The sequence below is a fragment of the Scardinius erythrophthalmus genome (genome assembly GCF_964197995.2).
Source record: "Scardinius erythrophthalmus genome assembly, chromosome: 5".
Lineage (NCBI taxonomy): Eukaryota > Metazoa > Chordata > Actinopteri > Cypriniformes > Leuciscidae > Scardinius > Scardinius erythrophthalmus.
The window spans coordinates 8528353-8551353 of record NC_138225.1 but is presented as its reverse complement, the minus strand read 5'-3'; the positions used below and the strand labels follow the sequence as shown (position 1 = coordinate 8551353).

Genomic DNA, 23001 nt, shown 5'->3' with positions numbered 1-23001 from the left:
ATGGCGACAAGTGTCTGTCCAGTGTGAAATCGCGAGGAGCAGCACTTGGACCAGAGCACCTGGGACCCTGGTGTAGAGTCCAAGTTCAAAGAATAGAACCTCACAAATGTGTGCGGTGAGGACCACCCTGCCACATCACAAACATTTTGGAGAGCAACTCCTGATATAAGGGCCTTGGAGGCCACCATACTCCTAGTAGAGTGGGAACAGACAGCCATAGGCGAAGGCTGTCCGGACAACTAATAAGCAAGTGAGATAGCCTCGACCACCCACTTGCTCATTCTTTGCTTAGTTGCAGGGGACCCTAGCCTGGTCTAGGATGAAGGAACGCTTTAACCATGCCAGGTGCAAATTCCAAGCACGAGGGTGCAACCGACAGTGCTTGCAAATCTCCTATCCTTTTAAGAGAAGTGATAGCGAGGAGGAACAAAGCTTTGAAGGGCAGAAACTTGACCAGGACCTCCTGCAATGGCTCGAAGGGAGCCAGGGAAAGGCCTTGAAGGACAATGGCCAGATCCCATGTCGGCACCCTGGTATGAACTGCAGGCCTCAGCTTCATAGTACCACGGAGGAAACGAGACACCAACGGGTCTTTACCCTAAGACACCCGTGCCTCGGCCACGTTTGTAACATAGCGTCCAGTCCGAGAGGAGCTGGATACGTGAGGGAGAACCAAACCAAGATCTGCGAGGAAATTCTTTAGAGCAAGAAATACAGCCAACATCTCCAGACGGTTGATGTGCCATAAGAGATGGTGGTCCCTCCACAGACACTGAATTGAGCGCCCTTCTAGGATCGCTCACCAGCCCGTGAGAGAGGCATCTGTGGTTAGCATCTTGCGATGACAAGAAGCTCCCAACACGGGACCCTGGGACAGGAACCAAGGTTTCTTCTACATAGCCAGGGCACGCAAGCACCACCATGTAACCCTGATCATGCGTTGCCCTCTGGTCCTGAGCCACCATTGCAGGGGTCTCATGTACAACAGTCCAAAAAGTATCACGTTGGACGCTTCCGCTATCAGACCCAACAGTCTCTGAAACTGTTTGACAGCGAGTGACTGGCCTAGCTTTATTCTTTTCACAGCTGAAAGGATGGACTCTATGCGTGCTGGTGACAGGTGTGCCTGCATCGGCATTGAGTCCCAAACCACGCCTAGAAAGGTGGTCCTCTGTAGTGGAGAAAGCACACTCTTCTTGGCGTTTAGCCATCTTGTATGTGGCACGATTTGTCTCCGTGTTAACATTTTGAACTTTAGCTGCATGATGTTTCTTTCAGCACTCGAAGATCCAAAATCGGACGAAACCCCCCACCCTTCTTTGGAACTATGAAATACCGGCTGTAGAACCCGGCTTCCCTGTTGGAGGGAGGTACATGTTCTATGGCCCCTTTCTCTAACAGGGTTTTCACTTCTTGCTTGGGGCCCACCACGGTGGATAGGACCCCCATAAACCTGGGCGGGCGAGACCCGAACTCAATTTGATATCCTTTTTCTATGGTCTGCTGGACCCAACGAGAAACATTTGGCAGTAGCTTCCACGCTGCCAAAAATTCTACTAGTGGTACCAGCCTCTCGAGACTGGCCTCTGGTTTTTGTTGTGCAATTAGCCCGACGCAGGGAATGACCGACCTGACTGCTATGGAGCCCTCCTCGGAGGGGGCGGGCATCCCGAGGCCACTACGTTTCTGGGTGGTCCTTGAGATATGTGCTCGCCAGAGACCGCTGCACCCTGAAGCACATGAGGTGGCAGGGTTGGCAACTCCCCCGCCCTCATCAATAGCCGCTTTGCGACCAAGTAGTTATAGGAACTTAGTTATAGGAACTGTCCACTTCTAAACAGTTCTATGAACTACTCTCCTCCAAACTCGGTTTTGCTGTTTGCGTTCGCACTGGCCAAGTGGCCATAGGAACTGGTAGGAGGGGTAAGGGAGTGACGCAAGCACAGTGACTTTTATTTTGATGGCGCGACGGACCTTTATTTTGGCAGCGCTGAGAACGCCAGAGCAAACAATGCTTGCATTCTCTGTGTTTATTAGTTAGCGATCTGTCTAACAGTACTGTTTAATATGTTAGTAGATAGAACTGTTTTAGAAAGTAGACAGTATATGAAAAAAAGGTTATTAGCCTATGCCGTGTGGTTGATGTCCAGTGTTGCTAGCTGGGCAGATAAACATAATCATGTTTGGCTTGGTCCCCTCAAAGTTGCGTTGGATTTTCTCTTCAGCATAAAGGTTTAGAGACCCATCTATTCCATGTTTGTATAGTTAGTTTCTGGAGTAAATATATAGGCTATAATCTGTGTGTTTACATTATAGTTGTTTTAAAAATGGCGGGTGCTGGTGTTCCGCGTGCGTCCGGCCAATCAGCTTACACTAACGTCACGGGCAGTTCCTATAGTGCTGGTTTAGACCCTACTCTTAAGTAGGACCTAAATTAGTTCCTCCAAATGGAGTTCCTAGAACTAAAATCGTTCCTAGTTCCTGCGGTGCGAACACGCCAACATCCGGGTACTTTAGCCAATAGTTCTAGGAACTGTGAAAAGGTTCCTCCGGTCGGAAAGCGGCTCATGTCTCCTAACAACTCAGCTTGGTAGGCCTGCAGCAGTGACATAGTGTGAAGGCATGCTGCAGCCTGACCAGCAGCTGTGTAAGCTTTACCCACCAGTGATGATGTAGTTCTGACTGGCTTAGTGGGTAATGCCGGGGACTTTAGGGAAGATGCCGCTTCGGGGGAGAGATAGCTCACAAGCGTCTTTTCCACTTTTGGCATCTCCCATAACCGTTTTCTTTATAGTTAGATAGTTAGTCGACACCTCAGTGTGAAGATCGGGAAAAACGGTAGGCCCCGGCGTTGAGGTTGTGAACGTGAAGGAATGCATGAGACTGAGGTGGAGAATCCTCCGATTGTATTTGGCTGAAAGAAGAAAGTTATATACACCTAGGATGGCTTGAGGGTGAGTAAATTTTGGGATAATTTTCATCTTTGGGTGATACTAACTAACCCTTTAACCCTTTAATGTGTAATAAATGCTGTAGAAGTATTGTTCATTCTTAATTCATGTTAACTAAAGTAGTAAACTAATGTTACCTAATGAAACCTTATTGTAAAGTGTTACCTTATTCTAACTCTTTCATAATCTTGCACAACAGTTGCAGACGAACGTGATTACAAACTTTGTTTGTTCTCATTTACAGTCTATGTTGTGAGTCTCTTGCTCTTTTCTTGAATATAAAACCTTAAGTAGAAAAATTATGTTGCCCTCCTGCTCCTCTCCTTCACCTTTATATGGCACATTTTCCCACTGTTCTGCAGAGCAGAGTTGCAAATAATGAGCGTAGCTGAGGTGTAATGAAGCTTAACTATCCCTGTTCCTCCCTATTAGCACTGCTCTTACTGAGGGGAGAGTCCACGGTAGGCATTACGCTCCAGTCTCACATAACCAGTCTAGCGGCATTGAGTTCACTGCTCATTACTGCATAGTCCAGAGAGAAGAACCGCCCACCTAGGCAGGAAGATGCCATTTGACCGATATAAAGTGGCCAGCTGCAGTTTGCTTCAATAATGTGATGTTTATGGGCAGATTTTGTGTCACAGAGCAGGGTTGTGCGCTATTTAGAATTTAATTGAGAATGCCTTTTGAATTCCAATCCAATTAGTACATTTATTTGAGGTAGCAAATAAAATACATAATTGCAATTCAAATTTGAAAGGATGTAAAATTAAAACAAATTCATATAACTAATTTTAACTATACTGAAAACAAACAATTGCAAAGAAACAGTAAGTAACACTTTGGATTAAACATGACATTTTTGAAGTATAAAAACTGAAATTGTATTTTTCTGTAAAATGTTATTTACAACTTTACTGCAAAAATTCAAACGGAAACAAGATTATTTTTCTTTCCCCATTGGCAGATCCTTTTGCTTATTTTAAGCAAAAACTCATCCAGGTCACCCTTGCAAAAGAGGTTCTTAATCTCAATGCGATTCTCCTGGTTAAATAAAGGTTTAAAAAAATAATAATAATAATTTGACTTTTTTTTTTACTGGAAAACAAGAAAATAATATCTAATGTCATTTTACTTATCTAGTGAATGCATCTTGATTTAAGAATGTATATATATTTGAACGGGAAACAAGACAAAAATACTAAGAAAAGCAATTTTTGCAGTGTTCGAAAAATGATTTTTACAGTGTGGAATAGGAAAGTTTGGCTGTATAGATTGATGGAAAGATGGATAGATGAGGCCCATACATAAATATACAGTATATAACTGTTAAAGTACTCTGCTAAAGTACCAGTTATTTCAATTATATGGTGCTTTTGAAGGCAGGCATTACTATTGTTATTGCTCATACTTAGGGTTAGTGATTTGAACAAACCCCAAATTTTAAGTACTAAACTTTCATTCATATTGTGAAAGTTGTGTTCACTGTCTCCTTACCTGATATGAGCACTGTTAGAATCACACTTGCATGATTTCTAAAAATAACTGTTGTAGAGAAGCTAATTGGTTTTCATTTTGTAGAAATGGCCTCACTCACTCACTCACTCACTCACTCACTCACTCACTCACTCACTCACTCACTCACTCACTCACTCACTCACTCACTCACTCACTCACTCACTCACACACACCCTCAAGAACATCTGCTGTCAGTATGTGTCATGTCCACACACTAATGCCTTGCGCGCTTGGACACTTTCATATCATTGTCATCAGTGACAGCATTGCCACACACACACAAAACAAACAGATCATTTCCAAAAAACGTTGACAGCTCTACAAAAACAACACGCTCACCGGGGCTGCTTTCATTGACAGAGTCAGTAAAGCATTGGAGTTGCATTATTTTCCCTCCCCCTTGGGAATAAATGTTCTTTAAATGTAAAACTATACACTAATATAATATATGCTATTAATATACATTCTTTTTATATTTTAAAATATTTTTATTTTATTTTATATTTCTAAAATGTAATATAAAATTATACATTTTAAATTCTATTCATTTATTTGATTTGATTTTTACATTTAAAAGGATAGTTCTCCAAAATGTACTGTTTATTCCTGTGGTCTGTAGGTAAGTGATAGACTTATATTCAGTGCTATGTAATTAATTTGTTTGTTTTTGTTTATATTATTTAATTTCATTTCATTTTATGTTTTACATCGAAAGGGATAGTTCCGCCCAAATTGACAATTCACATGCAAAAATGTATCATGAGAATGATGAAATTATTTTAATTAGAACATTTTCTTTATTCCTGTGGCCTGTAGGTCAGTGAAATGGAAATTATATATTAATATATTAATTTTATTGACTTTATTGAATAGACACTATTTTCAGTCTATTCAATGATTTGGTTATGGTTGAACTATCTTCATTTTGATGGCCTTTCTCAAATGTCACGTTATTTAATTACAATTTTTATCAATCAGTCGACTGCCCTATCGATTTTTGTTTAGTTTTAACATCCATGTCAAACCTCACATGGTGTAGTATTTTGATCAAATGTCAGACTATTTGGCACTTTATACCTAGTCTTAAACCGCAAGACAATAAAATAAAGAAAGCAAGATGGCAAAAAAAGGAAAAAGGCGAAACGTATAAAAGAAAGAATGAAAATCTGTCATCAGTAGTTTGCTGCCAGTCTATTTGTTTGTTTTTCTGCTGTTCTCTGTCTCCCTTTTTTCTTTGCTTTTGCATTCACACACCTCACCGTTCTGCTTATCCCTGCACAATAAGAGAGCTTCTCTCACACACACTGTCAGGATTTGTCATATCCACACACTAATGCATTGTGCTCGCTTCTCAGAGTCTTGCACATCGTTGTCATCGGTGGTAGACACGCAAACACGCCCGCAATGCACCAAAACATCCAACCATTGGTGAACATTAGTTCCCTTTTTTGGATTATGATAAATCTTTTTACTAAAAAGAATCTTCATGTTTATGATTTGCATTATTTTGGAAGAGTTCCCATTTTAATTTGCTTTTAGTTTACATGTCTGCATCTCCCTCCTTGTTCAAAGCTTTATAAACTTCAATGCTTTTACCAAAAGGACAACACATTAAAACAGGGTAATATCAAATGCAATGTGTTCATTGATTACATTTAGAAGTGGGTTCAGAGAGTGATCTGACCAATGAAAAGAACCAATCAGGGATGGTTTGATGCTCACACTTTTCTTTTGATGTCAACTCAAGCTCTTTCTAATATGGTAAAAAATGTTTTGCAGTCTAGTTAGACTTTAATATTGGGTTGTCAAACACAAATTTGGCTTGTGAAGGAGTTCAGTCTGGCCCAGAAGATAATTTAAGAAAAAAAAAGACTGAATTATAGTACGCTGTTCATTTATTATATCAATATGATATATTCATAATGTTGTATCATGGACAATGTTGTATGCAGGACAGATACACTTTTTAATTCAATGTGTTATGTGTTAGGGATAGTTCACCCGAAAATGAAAATGCTGTCATCATTTACTCACCCTTAAGTTGTTCCAAACCTGTATTCTGCTGAACACAAAAGAAGATATTTTGAAGAATATGGGTAACCAAACCATTTACTTCCATAGTATGGGGGTTAAATAATACTGTGGAAGTCAATGTGGTCATCAACTGTTTGGTCATAGACATTCTTCGAAATATCTTTTCGAAGTCTATACCATTATTAGATTATTATGTTGATTGTTAAAATGATAGACTTAATGAATTTAAGAGAAAGGTGACATGATGATATTCTCTGAACAGTAAGACATCTGCCCTTTCAAACATGCACCCACCCATTAGTTTCAGAAAACCGCTTAACATATTTATAACATTTATATATATTCTCTTTATATTGCTTGTCATGCTTTGGAAATGCGAATAGTGGTCAAATCCAATAAATCCTCGGCAAAACATGACATGGACCACTTTGTAGCTGCATTTCTTCCACTTCTTAATAATTAATTTATACATTTAACATAGCAAGTTATTAACAACAACATTATAGTTATTATACATAATTTTCCTGAACATATGTCATAACAATAACAAGTCATAACATAAATATATTTCAGTGGTGTATGAGAGATGGGCAATCTGCCAAATGAGGTGCTGGATCGTATATCAGAGGCGCCGGATCCAGCTTTTTCTGGCACAAATTAAGCCCTGGGTATAATGTGTTTTTTTTATTGCTGACTGAGTCCTGATGATAACCTGTGGTCTTTTTATTCTTTTGCAAACAGACGATTTCTCACAGATGCTACAAACAACTTTGTTTAACAGTGTTAGATTGTGAGAAGTACAGCTACAAAAACTGTAGCATGAAATGTCTTGTTATAGCCTACATAAGTTTAGGATTATGACGAAAATCATAATTTGAGTTCAATTTACCTTTAAATGCTTAAATTAATACAATTTACATTGTAATGCCAATGCTTGTTTTGTGAGATATTTCGATTGCATTTTAATCACTGAAGCGGTCAATGCAAGTTGACACGACTGAGCCCTGCAGTTCAACGCAAGCTCACTGACTGTGTGTTAAAAATGCTGCTTTATTTGCAAAATGTTTTTTTATTTTTATTTGATCTTACACAATGTCTAATCTAGTTTTTCACAAATCCAAAATAAATTCAAATTACCAATGGTACTTTGTGAAAAGAAGTACAACATAAAACCTTGTTGATTAGGGTTAGGGTTAGGGTAATTTCTCTAATCATTCTCTTAACTAACTAATCAGTTACAACGCTCAACCAACCATAATCACGTAATTTTAAATAGTTCTTTCTCTCTTTTTTTGTGCATCCTTACATGAGTATGTGTGTGCGATGTGGGTTTACTTATGTTGAGTTTTGAAGCTAAATCTGTCATGGAGCTTGATGTGCAAGTGTGTGTTTGGAAACTAGATAAAACATTGTAAACATTGTGATCTTGTCTTATTTTGGGCTCATTTGTGTTTTTTTTTCTCTTACTCTCTTTGTAGAACAAAAAAAAAGAACAAGCCGTTGAACCTGAAGATCCACAGCAGTGTCGCTGGGAGCTGTGAAAACTTGCCGACCCAGCGCTCTCCTCTCCACTCCGACCACTCACTTCGCTCCTTCTTTTTCCCTAATTTTGTCCCTTCGACACCACCGGTTCACTCCGACACCCCCTCAGCAAGTGAGTAAACACATCCATTCACCTCTGTGTAGGACAACATGTTATTTTGGGTTCCTCTTTCAGTCCTATACCTGTTGATGATAAGTTAACTTCTGAAGAACCTTGCATGGTGCGTGTTATCCTTTGCTTGTAAATAAACACATGCAAACATCCAGATTGAACACAAAAGCAATCTGCCGTCATCATTATATCAAGTAAACACTGAAGCATAAAGGATGCTTTACCCAAAGATACACTACTGATTGAAATGAATGAATAATATATAATATATATTTACAGTATGTATTAATTATATAATACCTTACAGATTATTAGTTTAGGTCAATGGGTAATCTGAATTCACCTTTGCTTTATTTTATTTTTTTAATGCATTTTCCTGGTCTTATTGTGCACATTATTCCAAAGAAAAAAGTTTGACTTCATAATCTTTCATTAAATTTGAAAGACTTTTGAGAAACAGAAAGATTTTTGAGTGAAATCCATGGATTTTTTTTTAAAGTTTGAACAAAAACCATTCTGATTAAAAAAAAGAAGAATGTTTTTGTTCATTGAATATCCTGAATCATATCGCCTACTAGAATTAAAATGGGTTGTAAAGTATGATTCATGTTGAGAATTGTCTTTTCAAATTCATAAGAAATATACTTAAGAAATGCATAGTATTTATTTACTAATTACTTAAAGGCATAGTTCACCCAAAAATCAAAAATTCTGTCATCAATTTCTCTCATGTCGTTCCAGACCCAGAAGACTTCCTTTCATCTTTGAAACATCAATTTGTCCCTCCATTGAAAGCATGCTTGCACTTCCATTTGCCAGATTTGAGTGCACTATGTATGTTTGCTGACCAATGTTTAATGTGAATAAAAGCCTAAATTAAATCTGTTCATCATATAAAGGGATTGTGTCTTTTCAGAAGACTTGGATTAAACTGCTCAATTCTTTTGGATTTCTTTACCAATCTCCTTGAAGCATCAGAGCTTTGGGTGAATAGACTTTCAATGGAGGGGCAGAAATCTCTTACATTCATTTGTGTTCTGAAGATGAACGAAAGTCTTATCTTAAAGGTTTGAGGAGGAGAAATTGAAGGTTGGACTTACCTTTTAAGCAATTAATAAATACTATGCATTTCTTCTGTCTACTTTCCCTGATCTGAATTTCTTTTAGAGTAACATTGTTCAGCTTTATCCCATGTGCGTGTTTAAAGACATTGAAACTCTTCGAGGTCGGTCAACACCATTAGATCACAGCTAGTGTAGACAGATGTCTGATGACGCATGTCGGGCAATTACAACTTTCTTTGTCGTTTCCTTTCACAATGTGACTTCCCTTCTCATCACCTATTAAAGGGCAGCGTCCCAAACCTACACGTGTCCCAGGACACCTGGCAGCGTGAAAGCGCATATTGTCCAAGTCCAATATCTACACTGGGGGCCTCTTAGCGTGGGCTATTAGAGGAATAATGGGCTGAACGGAAGCAGTGTGGATGTGAGAAGACTGGGAATGACACAAGAGTGACGCAAAAGACTGAGACTGGAATGAGATTATCGTACAGATGGAGGGAAAAGTTTTGACTGCTCGTTTCCAGAATTATGAATGATAGACCCCCTCCAAGTTTTGGCAATCTGCTGAATGCTTTGTACATTGTATTTATTTTTATTTCAGTTTATTTTTATTTCATTTTATTTCTAGTTAGTAATTTTGGTGCTTTGACCTAAACTAAACGAAAATTAGAAATGTTGCCTTGGCAACTATCAGAAATAAATTTTTTCATATAATATTTATATTTTGTTATATTTCAATGAACATAGAGGTATTAATAGTTGATAGTAGTATTAGTAGTTTTTGATAATAGTAGTTGACGATAATAACCAGTGTTGGGAGTAACGCATTACAAGAAACGTGAGTTACATAATCAGATTACTTTTTTCAAGTAAAGTAACGCATTACTTTTACATTTACAGAGGCGTTTTGTGCGCTGGGTAAACATGATCGTCATTGTAGTTCTAGACTAAATGTGAGCAGGTATTTACTCATAAATTTTCTCACAAATACAGATTTCAGTATTCCTCAAAATGAATAAAAACAGTGAAATGCAAACTATTAAGCAAACTTGGAATAATTAAAATGTTGAATGACACCTAATTTATGTATTTAGTCTCACTTTATTAACCAATGTCCTTGATGTTGATCTTCTATGATCCAATTCAATCATACTTACAGTATAAGCAAAAAAACATCACATTTAAGTTTCATTGTTTTAAATTTATTTCTGTCCTGAGTAATTTCATTTTTGGTGTAAAAGGGCTTTTACATTGCCAAAAATAGAAATGTGTTATTTTGTTATTAAAAAATAAACAAGCCCAGCCCAGGTGAGAAAAAGTAATGCAAAAGTAACATAAAAGTAACTAATAACAACCTTGCTGTTAAGACAATTTTTTACCCAAACAACCAAATTCCTCCAGAGTTTGGGACGCAAGGGCTTGTTGTGAAACAAGATGAAAGAACGTTATAGTTGAATTTCCGATAAACCAGTTGCAGGTTTATAATCTCATTGGGTTTGTGGCAGCCTCTGTAATGGCATTACTTGCATTCTGGACGTCCCGATGGGGCTCCAGGCCGGACACGGTGGCAGTAACCAGGCCTCACGAGTGTCGTCAGCCCTGGTTATGCGTCTGCTTTTTCTGCATGTGGTGACAGTATTATTGTACACAGCAAGCAACAGTGTGCCGGAGGCCTGTGCTTCATGGTTTCAAGCTTCTTGACATGCACACAGGATACAAGTAGTGTGTGCAATACTTTGAAATGATTACTTTCAGTTTAACTGTTAACTTTTAACATCACAACTGAAGAAAAAGTCGCTGTTTGGATTTAAATTGGCAAATGCGTAGGAGTCAATGATTGGATCATTATTGCAATGATTATTTTGTTTCTAGCATGTTATATGTTTGGCAACAGTTCTTCTAACACTAATTGATGGAGTGTGTAGCTTTTCATTTCTTAAACAACCATGCAGGAAGACACATCATGGCCATATTCCAGGATGCCAATGTAAAGATTCGTCAGGCTCAAATTGTGAAAGAATGGTTGGGAGGGAGCATGAAGAATCGCTGAGTCCAGATATTACATTCATTGAAAGTCTTTGGGATGTGCTGGAGTAGACTTTACAGAGTGTCTTGTCAATACAAGATCTTGACCAAAAATTGATACACCTCTTGATTGAAATAACATCACAACATTTATTTCCATCAAGAGTTGCAAACATTTTTGGTCTGGATCTTGTATTGACAATGTGTTAGATTGTCCTTTTGGATGAGATGTTAAACCGAGGTCCTGAATCTCTGTGGTTATTTAAAATTCCATGGCACTTCTCGTAAAGAGTAGGGGTGCGACTCCAGTGTCCTGCCCAATTTCCATCCATTGGCCCTTGCCAATCATGGCCTCCTAATAATCCCTTTCCACTGAATTGGCTCTACCACTCTCTCTCCGCTCCACCTATAGCTGGTGTGTGGCTGCCGTCGCATCATCCAAGTGAAGGCTGCACACTGGTGGTGGTTGAGGAGAGATTCCCTGATATAATTGTAAAGCGTTTTGGGTATACAGTAGTACATATGAAAGCGCTATATAAATGCCTCATTCACTCATTCAATCCAAGAGTCAAGCACTTTAAAGTAAAAAGCTACACACTGCATCAATTAGTGTTAGAAGAACTGTTGCCAAACTTGTAGCATGGTAGAAACATAATAATCACTGCAATAATGTTTAATTTAATTTAAATCCAGACAGCGACTTTTTTGGCCGTATTTATGTATGTATATAATAATATAACTTCACAAGAGAGAAGGACACTTTTAAAGGGTTAGTTCACCCAAAAATGAAAATTAGCCTATGATTTACTCACCCTCAAGTCATCCTAGGTGTATATGACATTCTTCTTTCAAACGAATACAATCGGAGTTATATTAAAACATTTCCTGGCTTTTCCCAGTTTTATAATGGCAGTGAATTGCTGTTTCAGTTTTGAAGTCCATAAAAGGGCATCTATCTATCATAAACGAACTCCACACGGCTCTGGGGGGTTAATAAAGGCCTTCTGAAGTGAAGCGATGCATTTGTGTAAGAAAAATATTAATATTTATGCGTTACTAAGTAAAATTCTAGCTTCCGGCCAAACGGCCATTTGCAGTCTACTTACGCTTAATGCGCAACTTACACAACTTGTGACGTCAGAAGTAGCGTAGTGCGTCATGGCGTAGCGTAAATATCAGCAGTACGTCGCATTACTCACATAAGTTGCGCATTAGGCATAAGTGGACTGCGTATGGCCGGAAGCTAGAATTTTACTTATGTGTAACGTGTTAAATATGAATATTTTTCTTACACAAACGTATCACTTCGCTTCAGAAGGCCTTTATTAACCCCCCGGAGCCGTGTGGAATTCGGTTATAATGGATATATGACCTTTTATGGACTTCAAAACAGAAACGGCCATTCACTGCCATTATAAAGCTTGGAAGAGCCAGGACATTTTTTTAATAAAACTCTGATTGTATTCATCTAAAAGAAGAATGTCATATACACCTGGGATGACTTGAGGGTGAGTAAATCATGGGCTAATTTTAATTTTTGGGTGAACTATCCCTTTAAGAGACAGATAAAACATTTTAGGTTACGTATGTAACCCTGGTTCCCTGAAGAGGGAACGAGACGCTGCTTCAAGACGCTGTGGGAGCGCCTCTGCATGATTGCATAATGAAGCACGTGTATAATCAGTCCAATGGAGAGACGAGACATCATAGGCGATTGACATCATTGACCAGGAAACTATGAAGCACACCTGAAAACAGACCGCGCTAGCTTCTGATAGACTGAAGCAAGTCGATCACAGGCATGCAGGGAGTATGGCAGGGCAACGAAGCATCTCGTCCCCTCTTCAAGGAACCAGGGTTGCATGCGTAACCTGAAATGTTCCTGAGAACTCGAGGTGCATCGAGATGCTGTAGGAACACTATACCCACGACACCATAATAGCAAATGCCTGTTCTATGTGAATTCATTGCGCACACTAAGAAGCAAGCACCCTAGACTCCGAAATGGAGCCTAGATCCAAGTCTTAAAATCTAACAAATGTATGCGGTGAGGACCAGCCTGCCGCATCACGGAAACCCCCGATTATAAAGCCTTTCAGGCAGCCATACTCCTGGTAGAATGGGCCTGTACAGCCAAAGGTGAAGGCTGACCAGCCGCTTCATAAGCAAGTGAGATAGCTTCGACTACCCACTTGCTCATCCTCTGCTTGGATGCAGGGTAACTTTTTCTGGGTGACCCGAAACAGACGAATAGTTGATCCGATTTATGCCACAGGGCAGCTCTGTGTACGTAAGCATCCCGCCGCACAGGGCACAGCAGATTAAGTTATTCCTGATCTGGTGTATTAAAAGGTGGAGGACAGAAGGCCTGCAGCACAATTGGGCCCGTAACATTAGTAGGGACCTTAAGAATATATACCCGGCCTAGGGTGAAGAAAGGCTTTCACCACAACAGGTTCAAATTCTAGGCACGAAGGAGCAACCGACAAGGCTTGCAAATCTCCAGTTCTCTTGATAGAAGAAATAGCAATGAGAAATAAAGTTTTTAGTGTAAGGAACTTTACTGAAACCTCTTCAATGGGCTCGAAGGGAGCCAAAGCCAGGCCTTCCAGTACAACGGCCAAATCCCAAGCCGGTGCTCTAGTGCAGTGGTTCCCAAAGTGGGGGTCGCGACCCCCCGGGGGGTCGCGGAGTGGGAAGCGGGGGGTCGCGAGATGATTTACAGAAACTTTTTTTTTTTTTTTTTTTTTTTATATGTTAATGCGAGACACGGCAGGCAAAAACATTGTTAATTATTACAGTTTGTCTGTTTGCGTCTGTAGATTTCGCGTAAATTCAACAAAAGTTGGCGTTGTAAATCATCCTGCCGATCCGCGATCTCTGTCTGCTCTCTTTCATCACAGGCACGGCTGGAAAGCTCTCTCTTCACTGTACAATGCTGTCAGATCCAAATATGGTCATTTCCTTTTTATCAGCAACCAATCGCGAAAGTAAAAGGGCTGAATGCGCAATCTCATTGGCTGATGATAAATCTTTAAAGCCTGTTTTCTCAAAATGACTTTTCTCTCACACTCCAAGTACGAAATCTCCACTTTAGTAGCACCTATATATACACCAAACTTTCCAGTCTTGTACCTAGTTATATTATGAAGACATTTACAGAGGGATTTGTAAATATATTATTCCTAGCCTGATTTATATAACATTTTATTACAAAAAACATGGCAAAAATTATATTTTTTAAGGCTATTGATAGTATATTCTGATTTACAGGATAACAAAAGTAGATATCCATAAATCCCTCTGTAATTTTTCCCCATCTAATATGTGAACACAATGAAAAAATAATTTTTAATCTGGATTTATCCAATACTCAGATTTCGTTTTTAAAATATATACAAATTAGCGCATATTTAATTAGATATTGCCTAATTTGCATAGTTATTATATTACATTATATTACAGAAAACTTGTTATACATTTTTTTCTCATCTCAACGTAGGTAATCAACTGGGTTGATTACAAAAAGTTTCATGGTGATATCTGCTTGTTAAAAAAATTACCCTATTCACCTAGTGTCTCGCCTTAAAAAATGTTGTAATGATGCGAGTATAAATTTAGGATAATTTAAATAAACTGTAAATAAAACTTTGTTTGCTCCGATTAATTATGACAGTGACCTGTCAATCACAATTTACAGCACAACAACATGCGCTAGCTAGCTAGATGCACATTTGGTGTTTTGCTAAACAGCGATCGGTCTATTTTGAGATCTAAACTTGATAAAAAATGAAACGGTGGTTATTATCATCAAAAGAGAACGAGAAGGGAGCAGAGATACCTGCTGATGAGAGAACGGGATCAGCAGAAAATACAGAGGGCAGAGAAGAGGATGAGCCGCCAGGACTACCCTCCACCTCTGGAAGGGCAGCCCGCCAAACCCGTGCCCCGCAAACGGACCATCCCTCCTCGAAAGCCAGAAAATACAGAGAGGAATACATAAACTATGGTTTCACGTGCATTGTTATAAATCAGGTACAACACCCTCAATGCGTTGTGTGCTCCGAAGTCCTCGCACATGAGAGTCTGAAGCCCGTGAAAATGCAAAGACACCTGAACACCAAACACCCCAGCCTCACAGATAAACCCACTGACTTTTTCCGCAGAAAAGAGAAAGAGTTACAGGGACAAAAAAAAGTCATTTTTAAACAAACAGCTATCCCCACAAAAGCTCAAAAGGCTTCATATGAAGTGGCATATTTAATTGCAAAGACCAAAAAGCCACACACCATTGGAGAAACTTTAATCAAACCAGCAGCAATAGTTATGAGTCGCGTCATGCATGGAGATAAACTGGCCGCTGAGCTGGAACAAGTGCCGCTCTCTGATGGGACTGTATCCCGCCGCATTACAGACATGGCTCAGGATATCAAGTGTCAACTGATTGACAGAGTGAAGAAGAGTGGGAGGTACTCCTTGCAACTGGATGAATCTACAGACGTGTCCAGCACCGCTCAACTCCTTGTATTTGTCAGATATATTTTTGAGGGGAAACTAAATGAGGAAATGTTATTTTGTACGCAACTGGAGGGATCATGCACGGGCGAGGACATTTTCAATAAGCTGGACAGCAAACTTAAAGATGCAGGACTATCTTGGGGCGAGTGTATATCAGTGTGCACAGACGGAGCTGGGGCAATGCTGGGAAAAAAGAAAGGACTAAAGGCACGAGTCCTCCAAGTAGCACCTCACCTCAATTTCACGCACTGCATCATACACAGAGAAGCCCTCGCGTGCAAAACCCTGAATGCGGAGTTTAAACATGTTCTTGACACTGCTGTGAAGATTGTTAATTACATAAAATCACGTCCACTGAACACACGACTGTTTTCCACTCTCTGTAATGAAATGGGATCAGAGCACAAAGGCCTGCTCCTACACACAGAAGTCAGGTGGCTGTCGCGAGGAAATGTGCTGAGACGCCTCTACGAGCTGCGGGATGAGGTGCGCATTTTTCTCACAGACCAAAGATCCCCACTTGCTGACCATCTGTCTGATGCTGACTGGGTGACAAGACTGGCATATTTGTCATGTATTTTTGAAAAACTCAACGGACTAAATATGTCCCTGCAAGGTGAAAACACAAACATCTTGTACCTTAATGATAAAGTGCAGGCATTCGCGAGAAAACTGGTGCGTTGGAGAGAGAGAGTGGAAATGGGACGCATAGACATGTTTTCTGAACTGGAAGAATTCATGGAGGAAAATGCACTCAGTGTTAACAGCATCAAGGCGTCTATTACGGCTCACCTTCAGTCCCTTTTGGATCACTTTCATAAGTATTTCCCTGAAGGAGACACTCACGACCAATATGACTGGATAAGGTCACCATTTAATGTAACCACGGCAAATCATCTGACGTCAGATATGGAAGATGCGCTGATAGAACTTTCAACCGATCGAACCCTGAGGACGGCATTTGACGGCAAGACGCTGGACGAGTTCTGGGTTTCTGTCGCGCTGGAATATCCACAGTTGTCGAAAGCCGCGTTGGATGTCCTCATGCAATTTGGCTCAACGTATTTATGTGAAAAGACATTCTCCGCGCTGACTTACATTAAGAATAAACACAGGTCACGGCTTAACGTGGAAGATGATCTGCGGGTGGCGATCTCCAAAATTAAACCTAGAGTGGACCTGCTTTGCTCCGCGCACAGCGGCCATCCATCACATTAGGCGTAATTTTTTTTTTTTTTTTTTTTTTTAGTCACAATTAAGCACATATTACACAAACAATGCAATCACACACACACACACAAAAAGAACATCAAAAAGAGTACTAAGGCCCATAAAGATTGGAACTCTTGCAGTCTTGAATGCTGTTTACTTGTAATTTCTTCAGTGGGCAAGAAATCTATTATCTCCACCCATTGACCAAATCTGGGTGCTGATTGGGAAATCCATACATGTATGTGAGGCGTTTTTTCTGAATACCAAGTTATTGTTGTATGCGTGTTATAGGCAGCTTGTTCGTATTCTGTCTGTAAGCATTTCACTTATGGATGTATTTATTTTTGTCCATAAGTTGTTAATAAAATAGCTGACTTAGAGATTGTGTTGCTTTTTGTTTTAGCTCTGTCAGTATGTAACCAAATCGCAAATCCTCACAAGAGGGAAACACAGAGAGGGGGGGAGGGGGGGAGGGGGGGGGGTCGCGGGTCGTCAGCAATCTAATATTGGGGGTCGCGGTCTGAAAAGTTTGGGAACCCCTGCTCTAGTGCAGGCCTCAGCCTCAGGGTGCCACGAAGAAAATGAGTAATGAGAGGATTTCTCCCCAATGATGCACCACCCAGAGGAGTGTGGTAAGCAGATACAGCCGCCACATATACACATATACTTTCAAGGTGGAAGGAGATAACCCCGCAGAGAAATGTTCTTGCAGATAATCAAGTACTGTACCAACAGGGCAGTAAACAGGATTCAGTTGGCGTTCTCCGCACCAAGCAAAGAACATTTTCCATTTCAGTGCATACAGTCTTCTCGTGGAGGGAGCTCTAGATTGGAGTATGGTCTCCACAACCTGATTCTATGAGCTGGGCACCCTCAGGGGTCAAGCCCACAGTTTCCACAACTCCGGGCAAGGGTGATAAATCGTGCCCCCTGCTTGGGACAGTAGGTCCCCCCTGATCGGAATCTCCATCGGAGAGCCGTCTAGAAGGGACACCAGGTCCGAGAACCAAACTCGGGCTGGCCAGTACGGGGCTACTAATAACAGACGGGCCCCTTCCTGGAACTCCCGGAAACATGGATATTGGAGGAAAAGCATACAGGTGTAACCTCGGCCAAGCCCGAGAGGAGCTGGGTGTGTGAGAGAGAACCACATGGGACAATGTGTTGTATCTGACGATGCGAAAAGGTCGACTTGAGCTTGACTGAAATTCTCCCAAAGGAGCTTCACCACCTCGGGGTGCATTCTCTATTCCCTGGGCCTCAGTCCCTGCCTTGACAGGATATCCACTCCCTGATTTAGATGCCCTGAGAGACAGTAATTTCCCTTTGGCCCATTGGAGGATCTGATGAGCCAGTTTGCATAGGTGATGTGACCCCCCTGATGGTTGATATAAGAGACCACCGATGTGTTGTCCGTGCGGACAAGCACATGGTGACCTCTCAGGTCTGGCAGGAAGTGCTTGAGAGCTCGAAACACCGCCATCATTTCTAGCCGGTTTATGTGCCAAGAAAGTAGATGGTCCTGCCACAGACCTTTCGCCGAGCGACCACTCATGATCGCCCCCCAATCTGTGAGGGAAGCATCCATCGATAGCGTTACGCGTCGACAAGATGCCCCCAGCACTGGGCCTTGGGCGAGGAACCAAGGTTTGTTCCACATGACTAAGGCACGTAGGCATCGCCGCGTGACCTTGATCATGTGAAACGGATTTCCTCTTGGAGAAAAACCCTTGGTCCTGACCCCACCACTGCAGAGGTCTTATGTACAGGAGGCCAAAAGTTATTACGTTGGACGCAGCTGCCATGAGACCCAACAGTCTCTGAAACTGTTCCACAGTGAGTGACTGGCCTAATTTTACCCCATTTACGAAGTAATATGTGCAGGTGACAACTGTGCCCGCATCGTTGTTGAATCCCATACCATACCTAGAAAAGTGGTCTTCTGAGACGGGAGGAGCACACTCTTCTTGGCATTGAGCCTTAACCCCAGCATCTTTATGTGGGACAGAACGACATCTCAATGCCGAACCGCAATCTGCTCGGACTGAGCTAAAATCAACCAATCGTCGATGTAATTCAACACGCGGATGCCCTGAAGTCTTAAGGTAGCCAGAGCTGCATCCATGCATTTTCTGAAAGTGCTGGGTGATAAACCTAGGCCGAACGGAAGAACCCGATATTGGTACGCTTCGCCCCCGAAAGCAAACCTCAGGAACTTCCTGTGATGAGGATGGATGGATATATGGAAGTAAGCGTCCTTCAAGTCTATCGTGACAAACCAGTCCTCGGACTGAATCTGTGACACGATCTGTTTGAGTGTAAGCATCTTGAACTTGATTTTCTGAACCCTGAGGTTTAGTTGGCGCAGATCTAGAATAGTACGCAACCCCCCATCCTTTTTGGAACAATGAAGTACCGGTTGTAAAACCCTGACTCCCTGCTGGGAGGAGGAACCCTTTCTATAGCCCCCTTTCGTAGAAGAGTCTGTACTTCCTGCTCCATAACTAGAGCCTGCTCGGGGTCCACCACCGTAAAGAGGACCCCTAGAAATCTGGGCGGACGAGAATCGAACTGAATTCTGTAACCCTTTTCTATTGTATGCAGGACCCAATGAGATATATTTGGCAGTAGCTTCCACGCTGCTAGAAATTCTACTAAGGGAACCAGTCTCTCGAGACTGGCCTCTGGATTTGGTCGAACAGTCACTTCGGTCCCCTGAAGCGGCGAACCGGCAGGGAACAACTGAACTGACTGTTCTTGAATTGCATCAGTGCTGACTTCATCACAATCATCCATGTCCCTAAGCAGATCAGCCTTGTATGTTTGCAAGATTGACATTGTATTCAAGCATGCCGCAGCCTGACCCGTTTCTTCCACAACCTCGCCACCTCAGTGTGGAGGTTGGGAAAAAACGGCAAGCCCAGACGAGGAGGCTGTGACCTAGATTGTAAATCTTCACAACCTTCACAAGCTCCTCATCAGCAGGGGTATGAGATGGCGAATTCTCATAATCCCCTGCATCAATGCTGACGACATCCAATTCCTCAGAACTGGATAATCGCAGGACTGGTGCCTCATCCGGGGGTGAAGAAACTGCTTTGCGTGCTTCTCCCTGAGATAAGGCACTGGATCTGGCAGGTGAAGGCTGAGATAGGGCTGGGCCCGTCTCTAACCCCGCTGTCAGACCAATTTGCGAGCCCCAAGGGGAGTGCGCACCGGACCGTCCTCCTCAAAGAATGCCCGGCGGGAGCAGAGCGTCCTCATGGACAGCTTTTCGCAATGCTCACAGTCAGCCCCCTCAAGAACTGACTGGGCATGCTCCACTCCCAAACAAGCAACTCAAAGCTGGTTTGTGTCCCCACCCGTGATGAAACGAGGGCAGGGAACAACACCGCTTAAAATATTGCTTGCTCGCCATTTATACACTGTAAAAAAAAAAAGTTGGGTCAACTTAAAAAAATAAGGCAACTTATTGCAAGCTCTTTTTTGAGTAAACTCCACAAACGAGGACTGAAGTCCACGCAACTAAAAATATTACATTAAAATCATAAGTTGCTTCAACATATATAGTCATGTTTAGCTAATGAATAACAGAACAAAGTATTTTTAGTTGGCTGAACACAAATGGGCCTTTTATCTTATAGGTCTATATTGATTTATTATATATTATTTAAATAGTTTAATTAAATAAGAGACAGACCATAACACAAGTCAGATAACTTTTTTTTTATTTAAATAGTTTGTGTCTGATGCACAACAATGACATTATCGTAGCAAGTCTTGAATTTGTTAACTCAATGCATGGTACTTACCAATGCATGTTAAAGAACATTAGCCTGAAGGTTCAGTTCACCCAAAAATGAAAAGTCAGTCATCATTGATTCACCCTTAAATTGAAATTGAAATTAAAATGAAGATATTCTGAAGAACGCTGGTAACTAAACAGTTGACAGTAGCCTTAAAATACCGCGGCAGTCAATGGCTACTATCAAATATTTGGTAGTAACATTCTTCACAATATCATCTTTTGTGTTCAGCAGAAGAAATAAACTCATTCATGTTTCGAACAACATGAGGGTGAGTAAATGATGACAGAATTTTCATCTTTGGATGAACTATCCCTTTAAAGCTAAGGTTGAAACCAATTAATACGTAACATTAATCAATACATTGCCAGAGCAGTATTTTTTTTTTTTTTGTCATTAACTATAAAAGAACCAGTGTCCAGTGGAGAAATGTCACACAAATTTTCCCATGACATTTGCAAAATGGCTTTGTCTTGCAGAGAAGGTACCTCCAAGATCCATGAAAATCTTCTGAATTACTTTGAAAGTATACTTCAGTTCTTTTGGATAATCCATATTCAGTGCATTCATGAGTCCGAACAAGCGTATGCTGCTGGTAGATCTGTAATATCCTCAAGAACAATGGCCTCTTCCAGTATTAGTTGGTCAGAGTTGGTAGTGATGTAACAGCGGCATCTTCGGCCACAGTAAGGATTCCGATCCCTACATCTTTGGTGCCGTGGTCTAAAGGATCAGTATCCTGGGAGAATAATTCATGAGATAGGGGTATTAATTGAAGTGTAAATTTAAAAATAATAACAACAACAACATTATTATTATTTATGTTGTTGTGTAAATAACCTGAATACATGTAGCCTATAACATAAATAGATTAAAAAAATGACCAAGAAATGAAAATGAAAATGGTAATTTACCAGACGCATCCTGGGTAAACTTGTAGAGTTTTCATGCTGGAAAAGTGGCAATCCCTCAAGATCTGTTGTTTTCTGACGTGTGGTAATGTCACTCACCTAAAATTAAAAAAAAATTATTTTAATCTGCAGATGCACTATGACCTTAACTCTTAATAATTTAACATAGGGATCTGCTTTGGGAGTTAAATGTATACAGTTCTGTCATCTTTATCTCTTCCTCATGTAATTCCAAATCCATATGACTTGGTCCATAACAAAGATTTTTTTTAAAGAATGTACAGATTGCTCTTTTACATACAGTGGAATCAAAAAAGATGTAAAATCATAAAATTTGTCAATAAAACATGCACAGTTTCCCAATTGACAACTGCATGAAAAACAGACTGATGTCATAATTAAGTATATGATATTGATAACTGATATTATAAAGTTATTTACTTACTATTTTCCTCTCTATATGTGTTCATTCAAAGTAGATTCTCATGGTCGACGTTACAGATACACAAAAACTCCATGGAGATCTGTAAAAAACGAGTCAGTTGGAATCACCACAAATAGTACTTACTTATAGTACTTACTACTACTATAGTACTTACAAATAGTACTTACTTATAGTACTTACTACTATAAGTATTCCTAAAATGTTCTAAAGAAATAATAATTAATAAAAATCTTTAGAAATAATAATTAAAATAATAATTAATATTGACAGTTGCTATTAAATGGTTTACCTCATCCTTTAGAAAAAGTGCAGGTGGCAGGCCATCTCCCTCTGAACTCCTCAACTAGTGTAAATACATAATGAGCAAACATCTCATTTGATATGACAAAACATTCAGTTAAATCATTAATGAATTAGTTTAAAATAAAAATTTTATTCACAATAAAAAAATATTATTTTTAAAATACATAACATTATTCCATTTGGAATGCAGGGAGAGTCACCAAGAGAAAAAAACTAAACGTGCTGTGTATTTTGAGCTATTTGAGCTGCCGTAGTTTGCTGTAGTTCTAGGCAGTGAGGGGTAATGTAGTCTTCCAGAGAGCGCCGGCGGTAACAGTAAACAACACAAAGAGCAATATTCCCGTCAGTGTGTCGTTAATACATACCTGTGACTCTTTGGAAACGCTGGATTGAAAAGGCAGGATAACATCAGCATTGGCCTCTTCCAGTATTAACGTTAGTTGGTCAGAGTTGGTAGTGATGTAATAGCGGCCTGTAACAGTGATGGTGAATTACATCAGGCCATCAGTTTGGGAAGAGCACAAAACATCATATATGACAAATAACATACAGTCGATTAT

The 23001-nt window shown here is 40.4% G+C and overlaps 1 protein-coding gene across 1 annotated transcript in view; it reads left to right on the top strand.

Annotated features, from left to right (window-relative positions):
- The window catches only part of ksr2 (kinase suppressor of ras 2), a gene marked incomplete at both ends in the record, with an annotated part of 103390 nt that overhangs the window by 43013 nt on the left and 37376 nt on the right, over positions 1-23001 (top strand). Inside the window, one exon of the mRNA XM_081365076.1 lies at positions 7982-8157. Within this exon, the coding sequence (XP_081221202.1) occupies positions 7982-8157 (176 nt within the window). The remainder of the gene's footprint in view (positions 1-7981; positions 8158-23001) is intronic.